A 25,857-nucleotide genomic window follows, 5' to 3' on the forward strand; every position below is an offset into this window, starting at 1 on the left:
TCCCTTCTAAAATTGGGCTGCTCTCTATATACCTTAGAACACTGTATTAATGCCTTGCCAGGGGAGATGTAAAAAGTGCTGATCATTGTGGGAAATAGTATCTTCCCATAAAACCTCTCATAAAATGTGTTCAATTAATACCACACTTTGTCAGATGAAGGGAGGTGTAGGGGCCAAGCTACTCAATTAGTACTCATTAATATAGATGATACAATCTTTGGCCTGACTTCAGAATTCCATTCTAAAATAAGACTCAGGATTAAAGAACACAATTTTTATCATAGATTCATGAGATCCATCTTTATTCGCCCTCATTTTCACTTAAACAATTACAAATAATTGTGAAAACACTTTCAAGCAGAGCTTAAGATTCCAGATAGGCATTATTATCTCAGAATTTATATTATTCTTGGTTTATCACAATACCTAGAGTACTGAATGTTATTGATATTCAATAAAATATGTATCACTTGCCTGCTGCATACCAGGCACTGTTCTAGAGTATAGACATACCACTGAGCAAAACCAATGACATCTGTGACTTGTGGAGCTTTGGTTTGAGCAGAACAAGACAAACCACGAAACAAAACAAAATGCTTAACTGTAATATGTCAGTGACAAAGCCAGTTAAGAGTTTTAGAAGAGTGCTCACCTTGGGAGGCACTACTATTTATACAGCATGGAAAGATGCAACGTGTGGGGAGAGCCATGAAGAAAAAGATCATGAGTCAGGCTGGGATTGTGGCTCCAAGGTAGAGTGCTCCCCTATCATGCCTAAGGCACTGGGTTTGATCCTCAGCACCACATAAAAATAAAATAAAGATATGGCATCCACCTATAACTAAAAATAAATGTTTAAAAAAAGAGATTAAGACATTTGGGGAAAGAGGCAAGAAGTCCAACAAACCCCAAACTGGATGTAATTAAACATGATAATGGAATTGGGGTGAATTTTTGTGCAGGTGGCAAGAGACAAGAGCGGACAGAGGAAAGCTGAGAGGCATGCAGTGGTAGATCTCTCATACAGTGTCCTCAAACATTTGGGTTTCACTATGAGTTAAATTGGAAGCTAGTAAGAGGTAAGAGTTAAGGACAGGAGATAGGGTAAGAAAGAATTAGACACAAGCTGGAAAGTGCCTCAGCAGTGATGTGGGATGTATTCTGCTGATCTGCCAGATAAGGAGCATATTAAAAAGAAAGGTCAGGGGTGACTCCAAGGTATGAGACAGGAGCAAGTGGAAAGTTGGAATGGGTGTTAGTTGAGGTGAATGGTGAGGGCACAGGAGCACATAATTGAGTTTGAGATTTTTATTAGACATCTACTCACGACATTCAGGAGGCAATAAATGCATTTGTTTGGAATGCACAGTTGAGTTCTAAATAAACTCAGAATCATCGGCAGATAAGTGGCATTTAATGAAATGAAATTGGAAATGGGTTGGGAATACCAAAAGAGAAAATTTCCACAAAGTACTATAAGGATAATTCTCAGGAAGTTTGATCCTCCCCTGTCATTTTTCTGCAAAAACATACAAATATGAGAGCTTATTTCAAAAATAAATTTTCTTTTACAAGCCCAAAATAACATTAATTTTTTTTTGGTTTTAAAAATGTCAGTTTTTTTGTTAAAAAAGTCAGGTTATATGATAAATATAAGTACAGATTGCAATGACTAACCTAAACTATATAAATTGCTAATATATGTACATCCAATAATGAAATATGTTTTTATTTGTATAATGTTGTAGGAAAAGTAGAGACTATGTGAAAAACTGAGCATAAAATAATTTAGAACCATAATTTCCACTGAAGTAAAATATTCCTTCATCTCCTTTTGTGTGTAATTCTTTTCCATTCCTGACATCTTAAAAACTATGTGTTAACATGAACATTGTATTAGTTTATGTTTTAACAAAAATAAAATACAAACATATACCTTTCTAATGGATTTCATGTAAATACAGAATATATGGTATTCTTTTGCCAAAATATGTTTTTATTTCTGCACTCAAATTGATAAACTCTTAAAGTCTGTAATTGATGCAACATTTATTATATTAGCTCTAAAGTTTTCAACATATATTCACTATGTCAATTTATCTTTTGTTGAGATGGTTATGACTTTATTTGGGGGAAAAAAAGCATTTCTCCAAAATCAAACAAAATAAAGTTAATTAGGCTTTAAATTTTACTTAAATTCTGTTTGCAGGTTATTGCTCTCTAATAAGTAAACCCCCATCCTGAGGGGCATTCTGATGGAGTGTGAATAGACAGAAATCTTTCCACCCAGGTCTGTTGCTGTCTTTTAGGATCATGTGTCAGCTGAGCTGACGCGGTGACCTTGCCTGACTCTGGTAGAACCTTTGTTCTCACTTCTGTTCTTCAGTCCAGGGCTTTCTTGTCGCCAGTGCCCTAGCAAGCTGCACTAGGGTTCAAATTGGGGCTGATAAAATAGAAAGACAAAAGAGAAAGGGTGGCTTGGAAGGGCTTTGGCAGAAGTGGTTGACAGAGTGATGACAACTATGCCCTACTTTGTAGCACTTGTCCCTTTTATATTCCTTTTATATTTATATTCTTTTCACCTGGAGAAGCTTATTGTTTCTCCAGGTGAAGAGAATCTAAAAATAATATTTCTTTTGTCTTATTCATAGTCCAATGAAAAAAAATTAAAAATCTTAAAAGTTGTAGGTATTAGCAAGTTCTATGTGATTTATTCTCTTTGAATTGTTATCTGAAGCAGTTCTTTAAAGTAGAATTCACTTGCACTTACAATGCCCTACTGGTATGCAGGTTAAGCAGATGGATCAGAAATTTTAGGAACTGTAAAGGATGGGGTCATTACAATCCTCAAAAGAGTTACAGTTGAGAGTGGTGGAGAAGGAGTGGAACAGAGGGACTGAAGAGACCAGGGTTATATTCCTATATCTGTCTACTCTTCACTCCATGCAACATAAGACTCGAGCGATACCTCCTGAGTTCCCTTCTGCTCAAATAGAGGCATCTACACATGACGTCCATGGAGCATATGATTCTGACAAAGACCTACAATTTCTGAAAAAGCCTGATCTCTGGTCAATGAGGTATTCTCAATTTCTCTTTCTATACTATTTGAGGTTGTGATGGAACGTACCACACCCAGATAAAAGTGACCTTCGAGAGTTAGAAAGATAATCAAATGCCTGGCTCACACGAAGTCATTCTCTTAATTTTGATCAAACGACTGTCTTCTGATTCCAAGGATGGAAAAAAAAAAAAAAACAATTCATTCAAATACTTACTGGCACAAAGGTAAAACACATTCTGGATTTTTAGATTTGCTGGAAAGTTATATCACTCAGAAAATGGTTGTGGTGACTACGTTGGGTAAAACTAAAGATATGCCTTTGTTGCACATGATTGATACCACTTCAAAGGAAACCTACATCTCAAGAGTGATTTACAGTTTGAAATTACTGACACGTATTCAACACTTATTAAGTTCCCCATTGAAGCATACTTATTAACAATGCTAGTCCCACACTGCAGCTATTATTATAATTCTTGACTTAAAAATGAGGATCCTGAAGTAAATATAATTAAATAATGTAGCAATGAAATATTGTTAATATTATTAAGGTCAACTTCAAGCCCAAGCAACTTAATATTGCTGCATACTATTAACATGACACTGCTCTTTCTCTCAAATAATCTAGCAATCTGTGTTGATCAGACATGTAAAAATTAAATAATAATGAGTACATAATGAATGGCTGAAATATGAATGCACTTATGGAAAATAAAATTCAAAAAAATTATTTATATAATAAGATAATAACCATAGTAAATATATTTCTAAAGTTTTGGCTTATACACAGTCCATGGTCTGTTATTCAGAACAAAAAGAATTTAATAGGTTTCCAGTGATGATGAAGCAATGTTTAATATTATTTCATGTTTTGATAAAAATGTTTCAAAGTTAGCATTACTTACAGAACTGTAGAACCAGTAACTTCATTACACTTAATTCTCTCTCTCTCTCTCTCTCTCTCTCTCTCACACACACACACACACACACACACACACACACACACACTTGACCACAGCAAATCAGAATGCTATAGTTTTGTCAATCATGGTTCTTTTTTTTTTTTAAAAAAAAAGTTACAAACAAAATTGATTTTGATAAGAGCCAACTACGGATGGAAATAATTTTAAAGGTAAAATTCAAATTTCCCTAGCTTTATTATTTAGGAACATATCAACTGAAAATATTTTAGATTTTTCATATGTTGATCAAAGACCCTTTTCTAATAATCTTTAATAATTTACCAAGCCTACAAGAAGGAAAATAAACAATTCAACGGTTAAATTTAGTAAATGAGGGGCTGGGTTGTGGCTCAGGGGTGGAGCACTTGCTTAGCATGCATGAGGCACTGGGTTGGATCCTCAGCACCACATAAAAATAAAATAAAGGTATTATGTCCACTTACAAGTAAAAAAATAAATGTTTTTAAAATTTAGTAAATAATTTTTTTTCCAAAACCAACTTTAAACAGCATAATTAACCTGCTGTATTTAATGTAAACCTCATAGTCCTGTAAAACTACTTTTATGAGTATAACCTGGTAAGGACTGAGCAGCATGGTCTACCAAGTCAGGTCCTCGTATTCTCTGTCCGTAGCAGTTACTTTGTGGTCACTAATCACTATCACATCTCAAACTTTCACTTTTTCTTCTTTTGTAAAGAAGTATCTTAAGTAATAGAACTGTTCATTTAATTATTTACAATAACCAAAATCTAAGTATCAAGAAGTGTAAAATATTTGATCTACATAGCAGAACTCATAGAAGAAATATTATATATAAGTCAATATCATTATAAAGAAAATAACAGGAAAAAAATGGCAAGCTATACTAACAAAAGGAGAAGATAGTGGATCAGAGCAAAGGTGCACAATACAGTTGCTCCTCAACTTAAGATTCAAGGGGTAGGAAGACTGCTGGCTTCTCAGCAAAGTGGATGACTCAATTCAACACTGGAAAGTCAAATAATCATGGAAACATAGTCAGAAACTTTGAGCAGAAAATGAAAATCAATACATTAGAGACTCATCAACTTGGCTGGTGGCAGTGGTGATAATACTACCAGCCCACAGCAGAGGGGAGAGGAAGCTCATGAAGAGAAAGAAAAAAGTGCACCTAATAAAATTGACTTAGGGAAATCTGTGGAATAGACCCAGAGACAGTGGGGGAAGTTGTTGAGTGAAAAAGGATCACAATCGTTCAGCCAACTGTAGAGAGTTGCAGCAGGAACCACTTTCAAATGGCCATCCTGAGGTAGCAAAAGTGTCAGGATACCCAAAGCTCATGAAGGAAGTTGCTAGCCTGACCCAGTAGTCACCTATTGTGTGTTTTAGAATGTGCCTGGACCAGCATGATAGAAACAGGTGCATAGAGGACTTATACCTTGGGTGATACAGGCTAGGGAAGCTTAGAGAGAGTCCCCTTTTTGACTGGTGACTCATATGAGAATCTGGGCAGATGCCAGTAACTGGACAAACAGGCACATCCTCACTTCAGGTCTAATTCTAGCTGATTCACCTCATTGGTAGTGGAATATGAGAGACCTGCAGAGGTGGAGACCCCCTACCTTAAGAGTAGATTTTTGAAGATGTTCCTGAGACCCAGACACTCATCGGAGATTGGCATCTGCCTAGCAACAGGGGCTGTGGATTTAATCTCAAGTACCCTCTCACAGAGTTCGAAAGAATAGCCAAGACTAAATCACAGTTGTTGAACTTCCAATTTAGAACTCAGCTACAGCCCCACTTCTAGGAGTACATGATTTGTTTGTACTCCCCAGTCTGACAAATACCATATGGTAAGATGGGAAGCAGAGAGTTACTTCAACCCATGTTGGCTCCAGGACACAACATCTGGGAACTTGCTGAGAAACACAAAGAAGACATCCACTAGCCATTGGCCCAAGTGTTACAGAGCTTAAGGAACTACCACTTGACCCAGCCATTCCACTCCTCGGTCTATACCTAAAGGACATAAAAACAGCATACTACAGGGACACAGCCACATCAATGTTTATAGCAGCACAATTCACAATAGCTAAACTGTGGAACCAACCTAGATGCCCTTCAGTAGATGAATATATTTAAAAAATGTGGTATATATACAAAATGGAATACTATTCAGCATTAAAAGAGAATAAAATCATAGCATTTGTAGATAAATGAAGTTGGAGAATATAATGCTAAGTGAAGTTAGCCTATTCTAGAAAACCAAATGCTGAATGTTTTCTCTGATATAAAGAGACTGATTCATAATGGCAATGGGGGTAGAGCATGGGAGGATTCAATGAACTTTCCATAGAGCAAAGAGGTAGGAGGTGTAGGGTGGGAGCATGGGGGTAAGAAAGATGATGAAATGAGATGGACATCATTACTCTAAGCACATGTATGAAGACAAAAATGGTGTGACTATATTTGTGTATATGAAAATTGTGCTATAAAAAAATGGCACTATAGCATTAGCAATGAACATCTGTTTTTCCCAAAACACTTGACTACTGAGAGAAAACAAACCATTTATTTCTTATTAAGAATTTTTCCTATTCCTCTGTCTTTTTTAAAATTTAAATATTATAGGTCTCTTATTTTTTATGTTTTTAAATTTTTCCATTCAACTTGATTGTGTGTATGTATGTTTGTGTGTGTGCGTATGTGTGTGTGTGATTTTGCTACATAAATAGATTTAAGAATATATATCTGTATATTCTCATATATAGCGATATATATTCATATTTTTTTCATTTTAATTGCTTTTTACTTCATCTGTTTATTATTTAGCCTGTTTTTTACGTTAATGGGATAATATTTTGTGTGGGTTTGTTTTGTTGTTTTATTTTATTTGTTTGTATTCTAATTTTTTTTTATTCCTTTGTCACTTTCTTTCCCCACTAATAGCCCAATTTTCATGTTTCCTCTTTCTTTATTTTTAAATTTTATTTATATTCCTACTTTATAGCTGTCATTACTTTCTCTTTCCTGCTTATCCTCCTTTGTTCATTTTTTAAAAATATTTCAAACTTTCTCTTGCCTTCCTACGTTATTTTCTCCTCACTTAACTAACTTTAATTTACTCTCTGATAGAAATATATGGTTTTGTAATTCCTACCCCATTTATGTAGTGATTATTAATACAGGGGAAAACATAGTTGACACCTGATAATTAATATTTGAACTGCTTCATGATTGTTTATTCTTAGTACTGATAATGAAGCTGATCCTACCATGCTCTTCAGGTGGTAGGTAGTGTAATAGATTTCAAAGCAGACACTGGATATTTATGTTAAGGCTTTAAATTGATTTCTAAGAGTATTGATATTACTTTCCTTCCTTTTGTCTCAGAAGAGCTGTGAATTAATTGGGAGATGCAAGTTTATAGGGTACACAGCCTACTTCTGAACAATACTCAAAAATCAGTCAAATAATAGCAAAACTCACTCCACACACAAAAGGGCCTAACTGGGCCTCAGCAATACTTCAACACATAGGTTAGAGGAGAAAAAAACCCTAAACCAACAACAAGGCCCCAAGCAGAAACAAGTAGATGAGGATGTCAAGTTCCGCTGCTGGACATCTATCATACAGCAGAATCAGAAAGAAGCCACACACACAAAAAAGAACTATACACCAAGGACACACATATAAAAGAAGAGGAGGACTCCATTTTAACAGATGTTCAAGTCCAAGACTTCTGAAAACATACAAAAACAGGCAAACAAATCTTCCCCCAAATTTCATAATCCCCTAACAAAGGAACTGACAGACAGGTTCGGAGGAAATCCCAGAGAAAGACTATAAAAACAGATTGTTAAAATGTTCAGTTAACTAAAGGAAGATCTAAAGAACAAAGTAGGAGAGAAAATTCAAGAGATGAAAGACCATTTCAATTAAAAAAATAGAGATACTGAAAAGAAATCATAACTACAATGATAAACACAATGAATAAAATTAAAAATTCACTTGACAGTATTATCAACAAATTAGATTGCAGAGTAAATAGAATTTTGGTCCTTGAAGGCAGATTTGGACCTTGAGGATGAGGAATATGAACTTGAGTATTCATTATGTAGTAAAGGAGACAAAGTAAAAGACCATGATCAGAGAGTACAGGAACGTTGGGACATCATCAAGAAATCAAATTTGAGAGTCACTTGGATAGAAGAAAACATAAAAATAATGGCTTCAGGCATGAAGAATCTCTTCAGTGAGATAATAACACAAAAGTATCCTAATATTAGAAATGACATTAAAAATTCACATATAGGTTTCACATATAATTCCAAATAGACAATATCAAAGAGAAACCTCTCCAAGACACATCATAACAAAAATACCTAAAACAGAAAATAATGAAAGAATATTCAAAAGTGCAAAGAAAAAAAAAGCCATGTCACATTTGGAAAGAAAGCCATAAGGCTCATTTCTGACATCTGTATCAATGAATACTTGGAATGAGATAGTCCAAGCTATCTCATAAAATTTGTCTGGCAAGATTGCCATATCCAGCAAAGCTATCTTTTAGAATGGATGAAGGGATAAAAACTTCATATGATAAGAATAAACTAGAATTCGTCACTAAGCCAGTACTATATAAAAACAAACAAAAATAAATATTTAAAGATACACTACACACAGAAGATTTCAATAACAAACCCCAAAGCTTTCAGATAGATAAAACACTCTAGTAGAGCAACTAAATAAATGAAAATCAAGACTAAAGTAAATATAGGAGACAAATTAAGTGTCAGGAAGTTCCAAACATCTATCTGTAACTACATAAAATGTATTTGGACTCAACTTCTAAACTTAAAGACATAAATTGACAGAACAAATTAAAACATGCAGGGACACAGCCACATCAATGTTTATAGTAGCGGCACAATTCACAATAGCTAAACTGTGGAACCAACCTGGATGCCCTTCAATAGATGAATAGATAAAAAATGTGGCATATATACACAATGGAATATTACTCAGCAATAAAGGAGAATAAAATCATGGCATTTGCAGGTAAATGGATGGAGTTAGAGAAGATAATGCTAAGTGAAATTAGCCAATCCCCAAAAACCAAATGCTGAGTGTTTTCTCTGATATAAGGAGGCTGATTCATAGCAGAATAAAAAGGGGGAGCATGGGAGGAATAGACAAACTCTAGATAGGGCAGAGGGGTGGGAGGAGAAGGGAGGGGCCATGGGATAATTAATGATGTTTGAATTTGATTCTCATTATTATCCAAAGTACATGTATGAAGATATGAATTGGTGTGAGTATACTATGTATACAACCAGAGATATGAAAAATTGTGCTCTATATATGCAATAAGAATTGTAATTCATTTCGTGTTATATATAAATAAAAATTAATTTAAAATAAAAAAATAAATTAAAAACAGCATGCAACACTATAATTTTTGCAAGAGAGTCATCTCATAGGCAGATACCCATAGGCTGAAGTAAAAGGATGTAAAATATTCCATGTAAATGGAGTTTAGAAACAAGTAGGAGTAGCAATTCTCATATGTTACTAAGAAGATTTCAAGAAAAATGAATCAAAATATACAGTGAAGGCCACTAAGAAGACATAACAATAGTAAATATTTATGCCCCAGATGTTGGTGCACTGAATTACATAAAAAAAATACTTTTTGACACTAAGTACCAGAGAGACCCCAATGTGAAAATATTGCATGATTTTAATACAACCCTTTCACCAATAGGTCATCCAGACACAAAATAACAAAAGATATTTCTGATCTATATAATACTATAAATCAAATGGACCTAAGGGACATCTGTACAATATTTCACTCCAAAAAGCTGAATTCACTTTCTTCTCAGCAATTCATGGAATATTTCCCCAAATAGACCATATTGTAAGTCATAAGACTTAAAATTAAGTCTTATCAAATGCAAAAATAAATGATTATAAAGTGTATAGGATCACAATGGACTAAAACCAGAAGTCAAAAGGAAAAAAAATTATAGAAAACAAATAAACACATGGAGATTGAAAAATATTATTTTAAATGATGAATGGTTCATAGAAGAAATGAGAAAATAAATTAAGAAATCTTTGGAAACAAATGAAAACAGAGATACAATATATCAAAAACTAATAACACGGCATTCTATCTTTCCAATCCGGTTCTTCCTGGGGAGTGGGAAGGAGTCTGTTCTGTTATCCTTCAATAAAGCCTTTTACTTTCTACTCAAACAAACAAACAACAACAAGAAAAACCTTATCAATAAAAAACCTGATCAATGAATGGGCAAAACAGAAATTTTTCAAAAGAAGAAATACAAATGGCCAACAAATATAAAAAAAAAATGTTCAAACAATTCTGGCAATCAGGGTCATGCATAGAAAAAACACAAGGAGATCCCATTTCATAAACAAATAGTATTTGGGTCCTGCTATAGATTGAAGGGGAACAAATTCTTGCAACATGGGAGTTTTGTAATTTTTTTATGAAGAGATTGCCACTGACAGTCACTTAGATGAGGGAAAGAATAGATCATTAATTACATTTTGGGAAAATCATATAGGATTTTGGTTTATTTTGCAAATGCATGACTTTTACCCCAAATATTGAAAAGCATTATTAGATATCTTCTGCATATTCACATCTTAAGAATGCTTAAAGACTGAATCCTTGCATTACCACATCCCATTGCTGAGATACATACACTTGGCTTACACATGAACCTTCAGTTGCTTTAGAAACTTCATAAAAATATTATAAAGATATAAATTAAAAAAAATAAAGGCCAAACTAATCTTTTGGGAATTATTAGAAAGGTTACAGAAACCATATATAATAAAAAATTCATGTTTTTTTTTTCACACCTGACATAAAAATGCAATGTAAAGAAAAAATAATGATGTGTGAAAGAAAATGAAATGTCACTAGAGAAGGACATTCTAAAAAGATCATAAGTCTCCAGTTGGAAGGGAAATTAAAGCAGGAGAGGAGTATTCATCTATGATTCCTTTGAGTTTTCCAGAGCACAAATAGGCCAAAGAAACCAATTTTGAAAAATGAGATTTAATTAATTAATACCCTGGGGCTTGAAAATTGTCTTTGAAAAATAGAAGTTCTCTATATAACAGATGGTAAATTTATGGAACTCATTGTCACAAGAGAGTATATGTTAAAATATTAATAAATGGAAGAAAATGTTATAAAAATTAAAAAACAAAATCATGTTTTTATCAATGATGGTTACTTCATTTTACTAAGACAGGAGGCTGGATTTAAAGTTACTGGAACTGGTATTATGGACAGCATAAATGTCCTGAGATGTTTTCTTTCTGGTCTTCAACTGAACTCAGAGTGACTGAAACCCTCTTTCCACCCAGAGCAACAACACTACAATGTCATGTTACAGCCTAAATAACCTCTTGAAAATCACCAGGGAAATAAAATTCCTTTATCAGAGGAAAAAATAAATATTTTTGAGAAACTTGGATTTTATGAAGACATTAAACATTTTATGGCAGTTTAATTTCAAAGTGTAAATTTGAAGACTACAAACCACCATCATTTTAAGTGACAATATAGTGAAAAGCAATCAAAAATCTTAAGAAGTCACATCATTTAAAAAGTGCCATCTGACACAAAAATGTACACAAAATGAAGAAGCATCTTTTTGACTAACATGTTCTCTTTGAAGAGTTACCTTTTTTTCTAAAGGACTAACTTCAGAATCAAGTTGTGATCTTTCTGCTAATAGTCATTTACACAAAGTTTCACTGTAGATAATTCATATAAATTAAAATATTCTGAAAGCATTTCTGTCTGTGATTAACCTTTAGCACATGTCCAATAACACATTATACTTTGATAGCATATATTATCTTTTACATCTCTTTTTTGTTATAATGGTATTTATGACTATGTGGAATATATCACTACTATCATATATGGATTATAAAAATACTCCCTAATTTTGTAGTGTGTCTTTTCTGTTCAGAATGCCAACAGTGGTAGTAAAATGAATAATATTATGTTTAGCATTCATGAAGTAGAACAATTAATAAAAGATATGAGAAAATATATTTGATATCAAAATATGTCATGAATAAACCTTATGATATTTATGGTTTAAAATGTGATTGTTGCATTATATTTTAATTATAGAAACAAAGGTTGTTTTTTTTCTTATTTATCTTTTTACTTATTCCACTGTGTGTGTGTGCATGTGTGTGTGATGCTGGTGGTGGTACCCAGGATCTTGAATCTGCTAGGCAGGTACTCTACCACTGAGCTATGCCCTCAGCCATTTGTATTCGTTGTTCATAGCATTTCTTTTTGTCTATTCTTAATTTGAGCAAGGTTTTAATCAACATTGTCCTGGAATATTCATTACTATCTTGGTTGCCTTTTAAAAGGCATTTCTATCATGATTACCATATTGACTCTATTCCGCAAAGTTTTATTTTTTCTTACGTCTGTTTTGCAGTTCTCTTTATTTAGCAACTCCTGGAATGCAATGCTTTTAAACTGCATTTTGACCTACAGAACATTCACATGTGAATTAGAAGACTCATTCCCTGAATGATTTAATAATTACCAATATGCCATCTTACCACCTCCACCTCCTTACTTCAGCATGCCTTTTCCACAAATGAGAACATTAGGACATCCACCCACATAACTACTATACAACCATAAAACAAGCAATTTGACTTTACATTTTCATCTTATCTTTGTCCTTCATCCATAACCCACTACTTCAGAATAATCTGCTGCATGTGGATTCTCTCTTTAGTTACCTTCAAGAAAGACAGTGCCTTAACCTTTCCCTGCCTATATGAGGTTGACCCCATTAAAGACAAAAGGATGTTTTGCAGAATGTGAGTTATCTGGGTTTGTCAGGCATTTCCTTGTGACTACCCTTGATTTGGTCAAATCATATTTAATTTTGTTAGATAACATTAGATTCCCTTTTCTTGCATTAGATTGGTGGTTTCCTCCTGGTTAGATTCGGTTGACACAATTTTAGCAGAATTGTCACAAATCTGCTATTCTTCTATTTGTAATATTCTACTATCACGCTACTAGAAAAGCATGATTTGTATTTGTCACATTAATAAATGGTCATATTTGTCTGTATATTCCAGTGGTACTATCCCCCTTGTCCCCTGAAACTTACCTTCTCCTTTTGTAACAGGTAATTTGTGAGGAGGTACTTTGAAACTGTACAAGTACCCTTTACCTTATCATGTTTTCCACTTATTTATTTGTATAGGGTGAATTCATGGTTCCTATTTTATTAACAGGATTAGAAACCATTACTCCTATATTTCTTTTATCCTAGATTTGTTTACTTTGTCACAGAATTACTTATTAGTGTTTATGTGGACAGAGAAAGAGGTAGTGTCCAACCGTGTGTAATAACAAGGAATATTGAGACATACTCTAAAATTTATTTACATCTTTGCATCTGATATTTACTAGCTCTGAGTTCTTGAGTCATTTATTTACTTTTCATTTTTCTCAGTTTTCATATCTGCAAAATGAGAATAAAAATAATTAACTAATAGTGATGTTGTAAACATTAAGCTAATTAATATAAGAAGCACTTGGGACACACTTGGGACACTACAAGCTTACATACGTGTAAGCTTCATTTAGGTTTTATTTGTTGTAGCTTCATTATCAATACATCTGAAGATGCAAGATTTCCCTGATTAGTGGTCCCAGAACAGATGTTCATGTTCAGTGTTCCAGAAATTTAAATTTACCTTTAAATTTGCCTCATCTGAGAGATATGTTTTTGGGTGCAGACATCTACAATTTATGCCATTTATTTAACACAGGACCTCATGGGAGTGGATGGTGGGATTATAGAAGATGACCCTTCAGTATTGATCACCAACCCCAACTATTTGATTCTGTCCTTCTTTTCAATACAGTTATTCCTCAACAGTGTTCTTGACACAAAAGGAGACTCCAGAATGTGATCTGGTGGTTTAGGAAAATAATCCAGTTAGTACTGATTGTAATGTCCATTTCTCTGCTCAAACATGAGATGAAGTTTCCCTTTGAGCAGATGAATCCTCAGAATACTATTTTGCAATGTACAATGTAATACCGTAAAATACAGAACACCACAGTTGTGCTCATTCATGGTGGGAGAATTTCTTATATAAAAAATGAAGATTATATTTATATTTTCCTTGGTGTCTGAGGAAATTTATCTCCAATCTTCAATTACCCATGTAAAGACTTTCTCAAAGCAATTAATAGGCCTTAATGATTTGTATTTTTGATATCCTTCCTACCAGCATGTGTTGGACAGTAAAGCAATGTTCAGAGGTGAAAATATTGGATTTTGAGATCTGTAACCTCATTAGTGGATAAATCCATTCCAAGGATTAATAATTTGAATAAACTACTAGAAGATAATTAAAGATAAGTGAGCATGGCTGGTGGAGGTAGGTCCCTAGGGTTGTACTCTTGGGGACTATATCTTGTACCTGGCTCCATATTCATTCTCTCTCCCTTCTCTCTCTCTCTCTCTCTCTCTCTCTCTCTCTCTCTCTCTCTCTCTCTCTCTCTCTCTCTCTTCTCTCTCTTTCTCTCTCTTTCTCTCTCTCTCTCTCTCTCTCTCTCTCTCTCTCTCTCTCTCTCTCTCTCTCTCCTTCCCAATTGCCAAAGACTAAGTAGCTGTGCTCCTACATACTTTTATTTCATTATCTTCTGCCTCATCTTAGACTTGGAGCAATGGTTGTTAACCATGAACTAAGATATCTGAAACCGTGAACCCAAACAAAACCAAACCAAACAAAAATACCGACGTTTCTCTTCTAAGTTGTTCTTGTCAGGTATTTTGGTCAGAGCAATGAAAATATAGCTAGCATGTAGGCTTATGACAAATCTTATGTAGAAAATCAAAATAAGAAGTACTCTTTGTTTTTAACTTGGTTGGAGTGTGAATACACAGGCATACTCAGAAATGGGTGATGACTGTATAAGCTGCTACTGCTTTTGTAGAAGGCAATTTGGATACATAACTCTAATATCTTCATTGTATTAAAATATTTTTCTACCCAGGATTAAAAATTCAGAATTTAGATTGAATAAAATGACATAATTTTCATAAAAATCTTTAAGAGAATAACAATTCTTAGCTAGTTATTATTTTTCTTTGTGTGTTAGTCATCTTTTCATTGCCATGCCCAAAATAACTGATAAGAATAACTTAGAGGAGGAAAAAATTGTTTGGGGCTCATTCTTTTATATATCACAGTCCACTGTTGACTGCCTCTTTGCTCTTGGCCCAACATAAGGCAGAACTTCACAGTGAAAGGTATGGTAGAGGAAAGCTGTTCAGCTCATGGCAATAGGGAAGCAGAGAGCATGAGAAGGAAGAAATGAAATAATCCCCCATGACATGATCCCAGTGACCTACTTTCTCCAGCCATGCCTCATCTGCCTCCAAATACCACCCAGTAACCCATTCAAATTATTAATTCGTCAAATAGGTGAATCCACTGGCTATGGTAGGTTTCTGATACTCTAATAATTTTGTTTCTGAACATTCCTGCATTAACACATGAGCTTTTCAAGGGACACCTAGTATCCAAACACTTGTGTATTTATTTACTTAATATGCAGCTACTCTAATAGAATGAAAAAAGTGTAAAAAGTGCCAATGTCTGCCATTTTTCCAGACTTAAAACAAGTGTTTAAGCTACCTTATATATTATAAAAGTTAACAATTTTCTGTTAAATAAAACATAATAATTGTTGTGATATACCTGATAGTAAGAACAAATGGGGAAAGAAACTTAATGTCAAATTAAGAGATTAAATGAATTAATACAGATAAATGATGGGTTAGAAAAAAATATATGAAAGTTATTGGGTTTTTTTTGAAGTTTAACTGATAGAATTCATAGAAAATATTCAAAGTGGCTACTTACATTAAAACATAGATCACAAACTGCATAATTCTATTTTTTTCCAAAAACATTTAAAGGAGAAATAAAATATTTAGTGCTTGTAGATGTTAGAGTGTCATATATCATTTTAATACTTCTTTTTTTGAGAGAGAGAGAGAGAGAGAGAGAGAGAAAATTTTAATATTTATTTTTTTAGTTTTCGGTGGACACATCTTTATTCGTATGTGGTGCTGAGGATCGAACCCAGTCCGCACGCATGCCAGGCGAGCACGCTACTGCTTGAGCCGTATCCCCAGCCCTTAATACTTCTTTTAAAATTGTAGTTATTTAAAACATTATAGTAAAATATATTAAGTTTAAATAGAATATTTTAACATGGTATTACAAAACAATTTAGCTACTTTGATAATAGGTGGAAAATAATTTAAGCCTAAAAATGAATACAGAGGAGTCATTTTATAAGGGGAGTTAACAAGGACAGGGTAGGGACGAAGAGCTTGAGAAGAATATTTACATTAAACAGGGATGAGAGTTGGGAGGGAAAGGGAGTGAGAAGGGAAATTGCATGGAAATGGAAGGCGATCCTCAGGGTTATACAAAATGTCATATAAGAGGAAAGGAGGGGTAAGACAAGATAATACAAATGGAAGAAAGGATTTACAGTAGAAGGGGTAGAGAGAGAAAAGGGGAGGGGAGGGGAGGGGAGGGGAGGGGGGATAGTAGAGAATAGGACAGACAGCAGAATACATCAGACACTAGAAAGGCAATATGTCAATCAATGGAAGGGTAACTGATGTGATACAGCAATCTGTATACGGGGTAAAAGCGGGAGTTCATAATCCACTTGAATCAAACCGTGTAATATGATGTATTAAGAACTATGTAATGTTATGAACGACCAATAAAAAAAATGAATACAGAAATGAATTCTAGATTGTTCCTGTGAAAAAGTAATTAGTGCATGGATAGGGAGTATACAAAAAAACATTTGTTGAAGTGATTAATTCCTGGAGTCCAACTTTTTCCTTTCTTCTGCCTCTTCCTTCCTCTCCTCCCTGCCCTTTCTCTTTCTTCCTATTAATTCCTTTGCTAAAAATATATATTGAGAACTCAATTCAGTAGCAGATTTGGTTAAGTATTTCACAAAACTAGGTTTGGGTTGGACCTCCTTTTCAGGTGCGGTTACATCTTGCCTTCTTTTGTTAACAAGACCTCAAGTATTTCAGGGCAGTCTTCAACAATTAGTCCCAATATAGAACTTAAACCAGGCAAAGTATTGATTAAGGAATGAATCGTATTTTTCATTAGATCTTGCACTATAGACAACTTCAGGTTTAACCTAAGGTTCTTTGTGAGGAAAATATTTCGAAACATTTCTGAGGTAGTTATATCTTTGCTACTCTGACTTTAGAGAGTTCTGATACATTTGGTTATATGTTGATGTTCCAGGATTTCCTATATTAATGACTATTTAGGAGGCGGATAAACATCTAGCATAAAACAGAGGCAACTCAATTCTTCTTGGTTACAGAAATAAGAATGATGATATGGAATGATTTTATTAAGCATCTGTGGCATTTCTAGTCTACAGCAAGATGGCCAACTAGAAGCTCCTATTTTTTTTTCATCCCCACTCCAACAAAATCCGAAACAAGGAATAAACACCTATATTTCAACCAGAATCCAGACAGGAGAGCAAAAAAGAAGCAGTTGGAATCCTGTAAAGCACATAGGCAAGGGATGACCATCTACGTGAAGAAATGAAATTCCTTGCTCTTTCTACCTCAACCCTTTTTTTATGGTCAACTTGCGACCAAGATGGTCTTTTTCCTGACAAAACAGGTAAGCAAGAGGAGGCAGACAACCTCTTTTATCTCTGAAGACATGAAAGTCTTCACTAAGAGAGTTCTGATAGGCTTTGAATGTAGGTGACGGAGCTCCCCAGAGTTCACAGGCTGAGCTACCGTTAGAGAAGAAGCTGAAATGTCACCTTCTACTTGAACCTATGCTGCTGCTGTGCTGGGCCATCTTGGAATCAGAGCCAGTACTGGAGCGGTTTCTGCTTTGGGGGTAGGTAACCCTTGATGAGGCCAACACTGCATGATGCGCACCCGGTAGCAAGCAGACCTGCGGCTCTGCCTTATGCTCTAGGGCCACACTACCACAAAGCAGATCATCCTTCCTTTCAATGACTGATCTCCCTCTTCTTAAGGTCAAGCAAAAGTGATGCCTTTCTACCTGGGAACCCAGAACTTTAGTCAACCAGAGCACTCACATCTCCTGTACCACAACAAGGGAGCACCAGCCTCCAGGTTACCTCAGACCTCCGGCACAGGGGAGCAGGAGTGCTCCAGAGCACATGCAGTGCCTCACCCCTCGCTCAGGGACCTTAAGCCTCAGGTACAATGGGGCTGTTGCTCTCTGATCCCAGGGACATCACTGTCAAGGGAGCACCCCAACTTCTAGTGGTGCTAAGCCTCTGACACAGAAGGACTCTTTCACCTCCCAGTACACAGAGCTCCATCCTTAGATATTCGAAGGGAAGGGTTTGTTGACCCATGTGGCTCCACCTTCTAGGGCTAAACAGATACAGGAAGGCTTGTTTTCCTGGGAATCACAGGCTTGGCTGAGTTGAGCCACCACATCCTCCAGGTCACAAAGTCATGGCACCAGCCCACCGTGAACTGGGCTAGGCACCCACAGTCTAATCTGCTAATTATCTCTGGAAAAGGCCATCATTGCTTCCTAAGCTGCAGTGGTACTATTCCTGGAATTGCTGATACCCCACCTGACCTCACAGAGCATAGTGGACCTTCGTGTCCCACCATCCCAAGTTCCAAAGTCACCACTGCATGCAACCCCATGTCTTATTGGTTCTGGGTCCTGAATTACATCGGTAGCCTGTTCCCTGGAACAGCCTCCAGGGGGTCCCTTTCTCGCCAATCTGTGTCATGATTATGTCCTGAACCCCAGGGACAGAACCATAGTTGATACCAGACTCTGAGTATATATCTGAGTTGCTGGATGTGCCTCATAGCAACAGACTCTCTTAGTAGGAGAACTATATTTGTTTGTGCTGTGGACAAAGAATAGGTACCCTAGCCACAGGTGCTGTGATAGTTTTAAAAGTCTCTGAGCTCAACAACCTATTTTCACAGCTGTTCCAAACACCCGAGTCCTGATCCCAATCTTGTTTTGAATGCCTGTGAATCATGTCACACTGAATCCCCCCACAGTATTCCCTACCATGTTGAATACATGGTATTCAATACAAGGTATTAGTATTCAATATAAAAATTGGTATTCACTACCAAAGCCCTCACCCTAATAACTCATGCAGCCACTATCACTGCCACCAATTCCTGTAGCCTAGAAGACAGAAGTACCCATGGCTATAACCAACAATGATCAACGGAAAAAGCTCACAGAGTCCACAGCACTACATCCATGTGGAACTCGGGGCACCACATGCTGCCCCACCACCAACATCAGGCAACAGGTGAAGATATGTAGGTAAAAATCTTTGCAAACAAAGAGCTACTTTGTAAAATCTGGAATCAGATACATGAACATCAATTAAGTGACACAAGAAACGTGAAAAGGTGAGGAAACATGATTCCACTGGAGGAACACAGTAATTCTCCAGTAACTGACCCCAAAGAAATGGAAATTTTATGAATTATTTGAAAAGGAATATAAAATAATAAATATGAAGCAATTCAGTGAGATATGAGAAAACACAAGATTCAATGAAATCAAGAAAATAATTCATGCTTTGAATTAAAAACTCAACAAAGAGAGATACAAAAAAGAATTAGAAATCATGAAGAATTCAATTAATGAAATAAAGATACAATTTAGAGTTTCAATGTTGGAATAAATGAAGCAGAAGAAAGAATCTGTAAACTCTAAGATAGAGTCATTTGAAATGTCTCAATCAAAAAAAAAGTAAAAAGAATTAAAAAGAATGAAGACAATGTACAGGACCCATGGAACACCACCAAGTGGAGAGATATTTTATTCTGGTAGTGCTGGAAGAAGGGTCAGAAGAAAGGAAAAAGAAAGCTCTCTTAATAAAATAATTGCAAAAAAATTACAACATCATTGGATACATGAAGTTCAAAGTTTCCCCAACTGAGATCCCCTCTGAGACACATTTTGACCAAGCAAAGTTCAGAAACAAAGAAAGGTTGTTTAAAAAACAAGAAAGAAAAGAAAGAAAGAAAGAAAGAAAGAAAGAAAGAAAGAAAGAAAGAAAGAAAGAAAGAAAGAAAGAAAGAAGGAAGGAAGGAAGGAAGGAAGGAAGGAAGGAAGGAAGGAAGGAAGGAAGGAAGGAAAGAAAGAAAGAAAGAAAGAAAGAAAGAAAGAAAGAAAGAAAGAAAGAAAGAAAGGTTGTGTCAAGTCATTTATAAGGGGGTCCCCTAGGCCACCAGACAATGGGATAATATATTTAAAGAGCTGAAAGAAAAAAAAAACTACTTGCCAAAAATGATAGCTGTAGCAAGCAAGGTAATTCTTCAAAAATGCAGGAGAAATAAAATCTTTCACAAACAAGCAAAAGCTGAAGGAAATCATCACTGACTTACAACAAATGCTTATAGGAGTTCTTCAAGTAAAAATGAAAGGATGATAATTACTATTATTAATGTATATAAAAATATAAAACTTACTGATAGAAATAAATAAATTGTTCTGTCAAATACAGAACAATCCAATACTGTAACTGTGATGTTTAAATCATACATATTCTAGTTTAAAGATTAAAAGGAAGAGTTGAAAATAACCAAGACTTCACTTAGTTATTACCAAATTCACAATATAAAAATAAAAACTGTGTGTGTGGTGTAAGAGTTCAGAGTTTTTATAAGCAATAAGCTGTTGTTTTCAGCTTCAAGTGGTAGATTATAACTGACAGATGTTTTGTATAAGCCTCGTGGTAACCACAAAGCCAAAAATAGCAGATACACAAATAATAAAGGGGAATCAATGCTTAGAGATAAAGGAAATTATCACCATGGCACATGGGAGAGGAAAAAAGGAGAGGCAAAGAAAGGGTAAACTAGTAAATTATTACCTATCAAAATAATCATAAATGCAAATAAATCTTATAATGGAAGAAGATATAATTGGCTGAATGGATTAAAAACCATGATTACATATTTCTGTAAAAGATAGACATAACCTGTAAGGAATACATAAATACAAAGTTAAGAAAGTAGAAGGATATATTCCATGCAAATAGTATCCAAAAGAGAGCAGAAGTGGCTCTATTTATATATGATAAAATATACTCCAAGTGTGAAGTTATCACATGAGACAAAGAAGTTCACTATTTAAGTATACATTAATTAAAGTTTTTAATTCATCAAGTTGGCATAACAATTATAAATGCACCAAATATTGGAGCTTGTGAATACATAAAGCAAACATCTATGGACATGAAGAAAGAGAGTAATATAATAATTCCAGAGATAATTCATACTACATTGAATAATGGATATATCTAGATAGAAAATTAATAAGAAAATACAGAATTCAAATTGTCCTTTTGATCAAATGGACTTAATATATGCAGAAGTCTTCATCCAATAGCAACAGAGCACACCTTTTCCACCAATGCACATGGAACATTCCTCAAGATAAATCATATGCCAGTCTATAAGACATGCTTTAACAAATTTAAGAGGATTAAAAATCATATCTGCAATCATTTCAGACCAAAATGCTATAAAAGCAGATATACTAACAGGACAATCTTTGGGAAATTGTTCAATATTAGGACACTAAATGACATGCCCAAGAACATTCAATGTGCCAAAGAAGAAATAAAACGAAAAATAGAAAATCATCTTGAGACATATAACAATGAAAGCATAGCATACTCAAACTTGTGAGATGCAGCAAAAACCATGATAAAGAGTAATTTTATAGGAATAAACACCTTTATTCAAAAGAAGACCCTAAATAAATAGTTTATCATTATGCTTCAAGAAACTAAAATAATTAGAGCAAACTAAATGCAAAATTAGTTGAAAGAAGAAGATAATGACATTTTGAATATAAATAAACCAAATAGAGGACAGAAAACTCATAGGAAGAAACAATCCAATTAATCAATCCAAACTGTCAACTCCTTAATTAATTAGTCTAACTATGAAAAAAAGATTCAAATAAGTAAATTTAAAAATCAAAGCGAAGAAATAGACTCCTCAGAAATTAAATACATTGAAGAAAAGATAAATTAGTGGAAACATGTTCAATACTCCTGAATGAGAATTAATATTGTACAATACCCATACTACACAAGGCCACATACAGATTCAATGTAATCCTTATCAATTTCTGTTAGGGTTCTTCACATTAAAGGGAAATATAATCTTAACTTTCATATGTAATAATAATATTAATTCCAAATGATCTAAATAGTTATGATCAAAAAATCAGTGTTAGAGACCACACTCCTTGATTTTAAATTATATTACAAAGCCACTGTCATTGAAATAATATGGTATTGGCATGAAAAAAAAAAAAAATTAGTACAGTGGAACAGAAAAGAGAGACCAGAAGTAAGACCCAAACCACACGTTGCCAACTAAGGTTTGACAAGGGCACACAAAAGGTACAATGAGCCAAGGATAAATTACCCAGTAAATGGTGCTAGGAAAATTGGATTCTCACATGTAAATCAATCAATCAATCAATCAATCAAATTGGTTCCTTTCTTATACTATGCACAGAGCTCAACTCACAAATGCATAAAATATCTAAACATAAGACCAGAAAGTATCAAATGTGCAAAAGAGAACATAAGGGGAAGACTTCTGGATATGGGCCATGGTGATTTTTAAAGATATTACATCAAAAATGCAGACCACAAAAGTCAAAATCCATGAAAAAAAACTAAAGCTTCTCCACAGTAAAGGAAGCAATCAACAAAATTAAATGGCAAGCTCTGGATTGGGAAGGAATGTTTCTATAGCAGGTATCTAAGAAGGGGCTAATATGAAGCATGTGTAAAGAAATCATAGAGGTCAATATTACAAACAAACAAACAAACAAAAAAGGAAAAATGGGTAAAATAAACCACTGTAGATCCCTACACTAAGTGAAATTAGTCAGACACAGAAAGACAAATAACCATGTATTCTGTCTACCTTAGAAGAATGGGATGAAACAGTGGTCACTAGAGACTGAGAAGCCAAAGCCGAGAGGGATGGAAGGAATGTAATCAAGGGGCAGCAAAACACAGTTGGAGAGCAGAAATTAGTTTTGGTTTTCTGTGGAACAGGAGAGCAATTATTGGTCATAATAGCCTAACGTATCTCAAAGAAAGGAAAAGTCTCAACACATGAAAACAATTACAGTTTGAAGACATGGAGAGGCTTAATAACCTAATTTTACTATTACACATTGTGACATGCATTGAATTACCATTATATACCTCATAATTATGTATGAATAGCAAGTGTGCTCGACATCACTAATCATCAGAAAAATGCAAATCAGAACCACTACAAAAGTTCACTTCATACCTATTAAGATAGCTATTATCAAACAGCCAAAAGAAAACAAATAGTGAGGTATGGAAGAAAGGGCACTCTTTACACAGCTGGTGGCAATTGAGATTGGTACAGTCATTAAGTAGAATAGTATGGGTATCCAAAAAAAAAAAAAAAGTAAAATTAGAACTACCTCATATCAATCCCACTTTGTGCATATAACTTAAAGTAATATAACCACTGTCTGATAAAGATACCTTCACTCCCATGCTTATCAACACCCAAGATGTGAAAAAAACTCAAGTATCAACAATCTGTTATACACAAATGGATAAAGAAACTGGCACATTTTTAAACTGGAATGTTATTTACCTCTAAAAAATGAGGTTCTGTGTGGTAAAGCATCAATGAGTTTAATGGATATTATGCTAAGTTAAAGACAGACTCAAAAAAAAATTCATGAGCAAACTTATATGTGGAATCTGAAATAAAAAAGTCCCAAAACAATGATTTAAATATGCAGAAATAGATAACAAGATAGTGTTTACCAAGGATAGGAAGTGGGCATAAATGGGGATATATAAATCAGAGGATGCAAAGTAGCAAATATAGAGAGTGGACAAGGCTAGATCTCTAGTTAATAAAATAATAATGTATATTAGAATCATGATAAATGAGTAGATTTTAGCTGACCTTGGTACAAAACCCTAAATAAATTGCTAAGCCACATTATAGATGTAAAATTTTCACTAGTTTCGTGCATCTCCTATGTCATGTTATAGACTTTAAAAATATCCAATAAAATAGTTTTTAAAAATAAAGAAAACAAAATTCTTTATTCTTTAATTTATTCCTATTTTAACTCATAAAAAATTGCAAAAATCAATGGGAATTTTATAGAATTCATAGACCTGTTATTGCAATAATTTTGCATTTCACATAGAAAAGTAATTGATTTGTGGTAACTGTAAGCTTTTTCAGATACTCAGAGAGTTAGTCAGATACTAACATAAAAAATACAAACAAGCTGTGCATGATGGTGCACACTACAATCCCAGTTATAAGGGAGGGATGTTACTGTAGGAGAATTGAAAGTTCAAGGCCAAGCTGGGTAGGTTGCAAGACTCTGTCTCAAAATAAATTTATGCATGAACTGCTGGTGTAGCTCCAGGACAGAGCGCTTGCCTAGCATGTGCAAAGCCCTGGGTTTGATCCCAGCTAATTCAACTCTCTGCTTTTCCTGGATGAACTGCTACAAAGCATCTCTTTGTCCATCTCCAACTGAGGAAGTACAATATATGATTGTGAGTTATTCTGCATTATTCTCTGTATATTTTTCTGCATTCTATATTTTCTGTATACACACACACACACACACACACACACTTTGTTTTCTTTGTCTCAATATTGTCTTTCATTTATATCTCTGGATTGCTCATTTTCAGAAAGTAACTATGAGCACCAGAACCATCATTTTCTGAGGAAGCATACCTTGAGAACCTTGCACATAATCTCATAAACTGAGAATGTTTTCTCTGCTCGAGTCCAGTCCCAGGTAGTCACCTTTAAAATATGAGGAAAAAAAGTCACTTTTTTTTAAAGACAGCTTCTATTCCCTCTTTATTTAATTTGCACAAAATGGTCCATGATAAGTGAAACTTTAACAGATCTTTTAGTCTCTCTATTTAGGAAGTTGTTTTCAGAAGGTTTCCTTGCATAATTTTGATTTATCACTACTCTCTTCCTTTTCCAAATAACTTTTTATGTCATATGCAACAATTTTCATTTACTCAAAGTTTTTCATCTTATAAATAATGTGTATATTCTCTACATTAAGTATTTATATTACACATATACAATTTTTTTCTTGGTTTGCTATCACCAAATTCAATTTTTAAAAGGCATGATTTATGTTAAAGATTCTTTCAAGATGGCTTAAGATACTATGAAAACATCAGCACTAAGAAGAAATTGATATGCTTATTTATGTTTGAAATAGATTTGTCTGTCTAATCATAAGATTATTCAGTTAGAATGGTAGCAAAAATATAAATGTTTGTGTGTGTGTGTTTCTGAACTTTGAATTTCATGGAGAAACATTCAAAATATTTGCATGTCACATTTGAGAATTCCCAGATACTCTGTATTATTTGATCTGAAAGTAATTGGGCTGGCATTTAGTATTTATATTCAATAAATATTTATTGAATGTCTCTTTGTCTATAAAGCACATGTTTCCAAAAGCAATAGGTATTCCATTCAATAGATATTCACACATATTTAGTACAAATCCCAGAGAATAGAATATAGATTATCAAAAATTCCATAAATTTGATTTAGGAATATCTATAAAAACAAACTTTGAGAGTAATAACTAATAGATCACCATA

At 34.3% G+C, this 25,857-nt stretch overlaps 1 protein-coding gene across 2 annotated transcripts in view; it reads right to left on the reverse strand.

Moving 5' to 3' along the window:
- The window catches only part of Sntg1 (syntrophin gamma 1), a 345,728-nt gene that overhangs the window by 76,413 nt on the left and 243,458 nt on the right, over window positions 1-25,857 (reverse strand). For both annotated transcript variants that reach the window (XM_026395196.2, XM_026395195.2), the window contains exon 13: window positions 24,959-25,030. In XM_026395196.2, coding sequence (XP_026250981.1) covers window positions 24,959-25,030 — 72 coding nt within the window. The remainder of the gene's footprint in view (window positions 1-24,958; window positions 25,031-25,857) is intronic.

This window comes from Urocitellus parryii, chromosome 7 (assembly GCF_045843805.1).
Source record: "Urocitellus parryii isolate mUroPar1 chromosome 7, mUroPar1.hap1, whole genome shotgun sequence".
Lineage (NCBI taxonomy): Eukaryota > Metazoa > Chordata > Mammalia > Rodentia > Sciuridae > Urocitellus > Urocitellus parryii.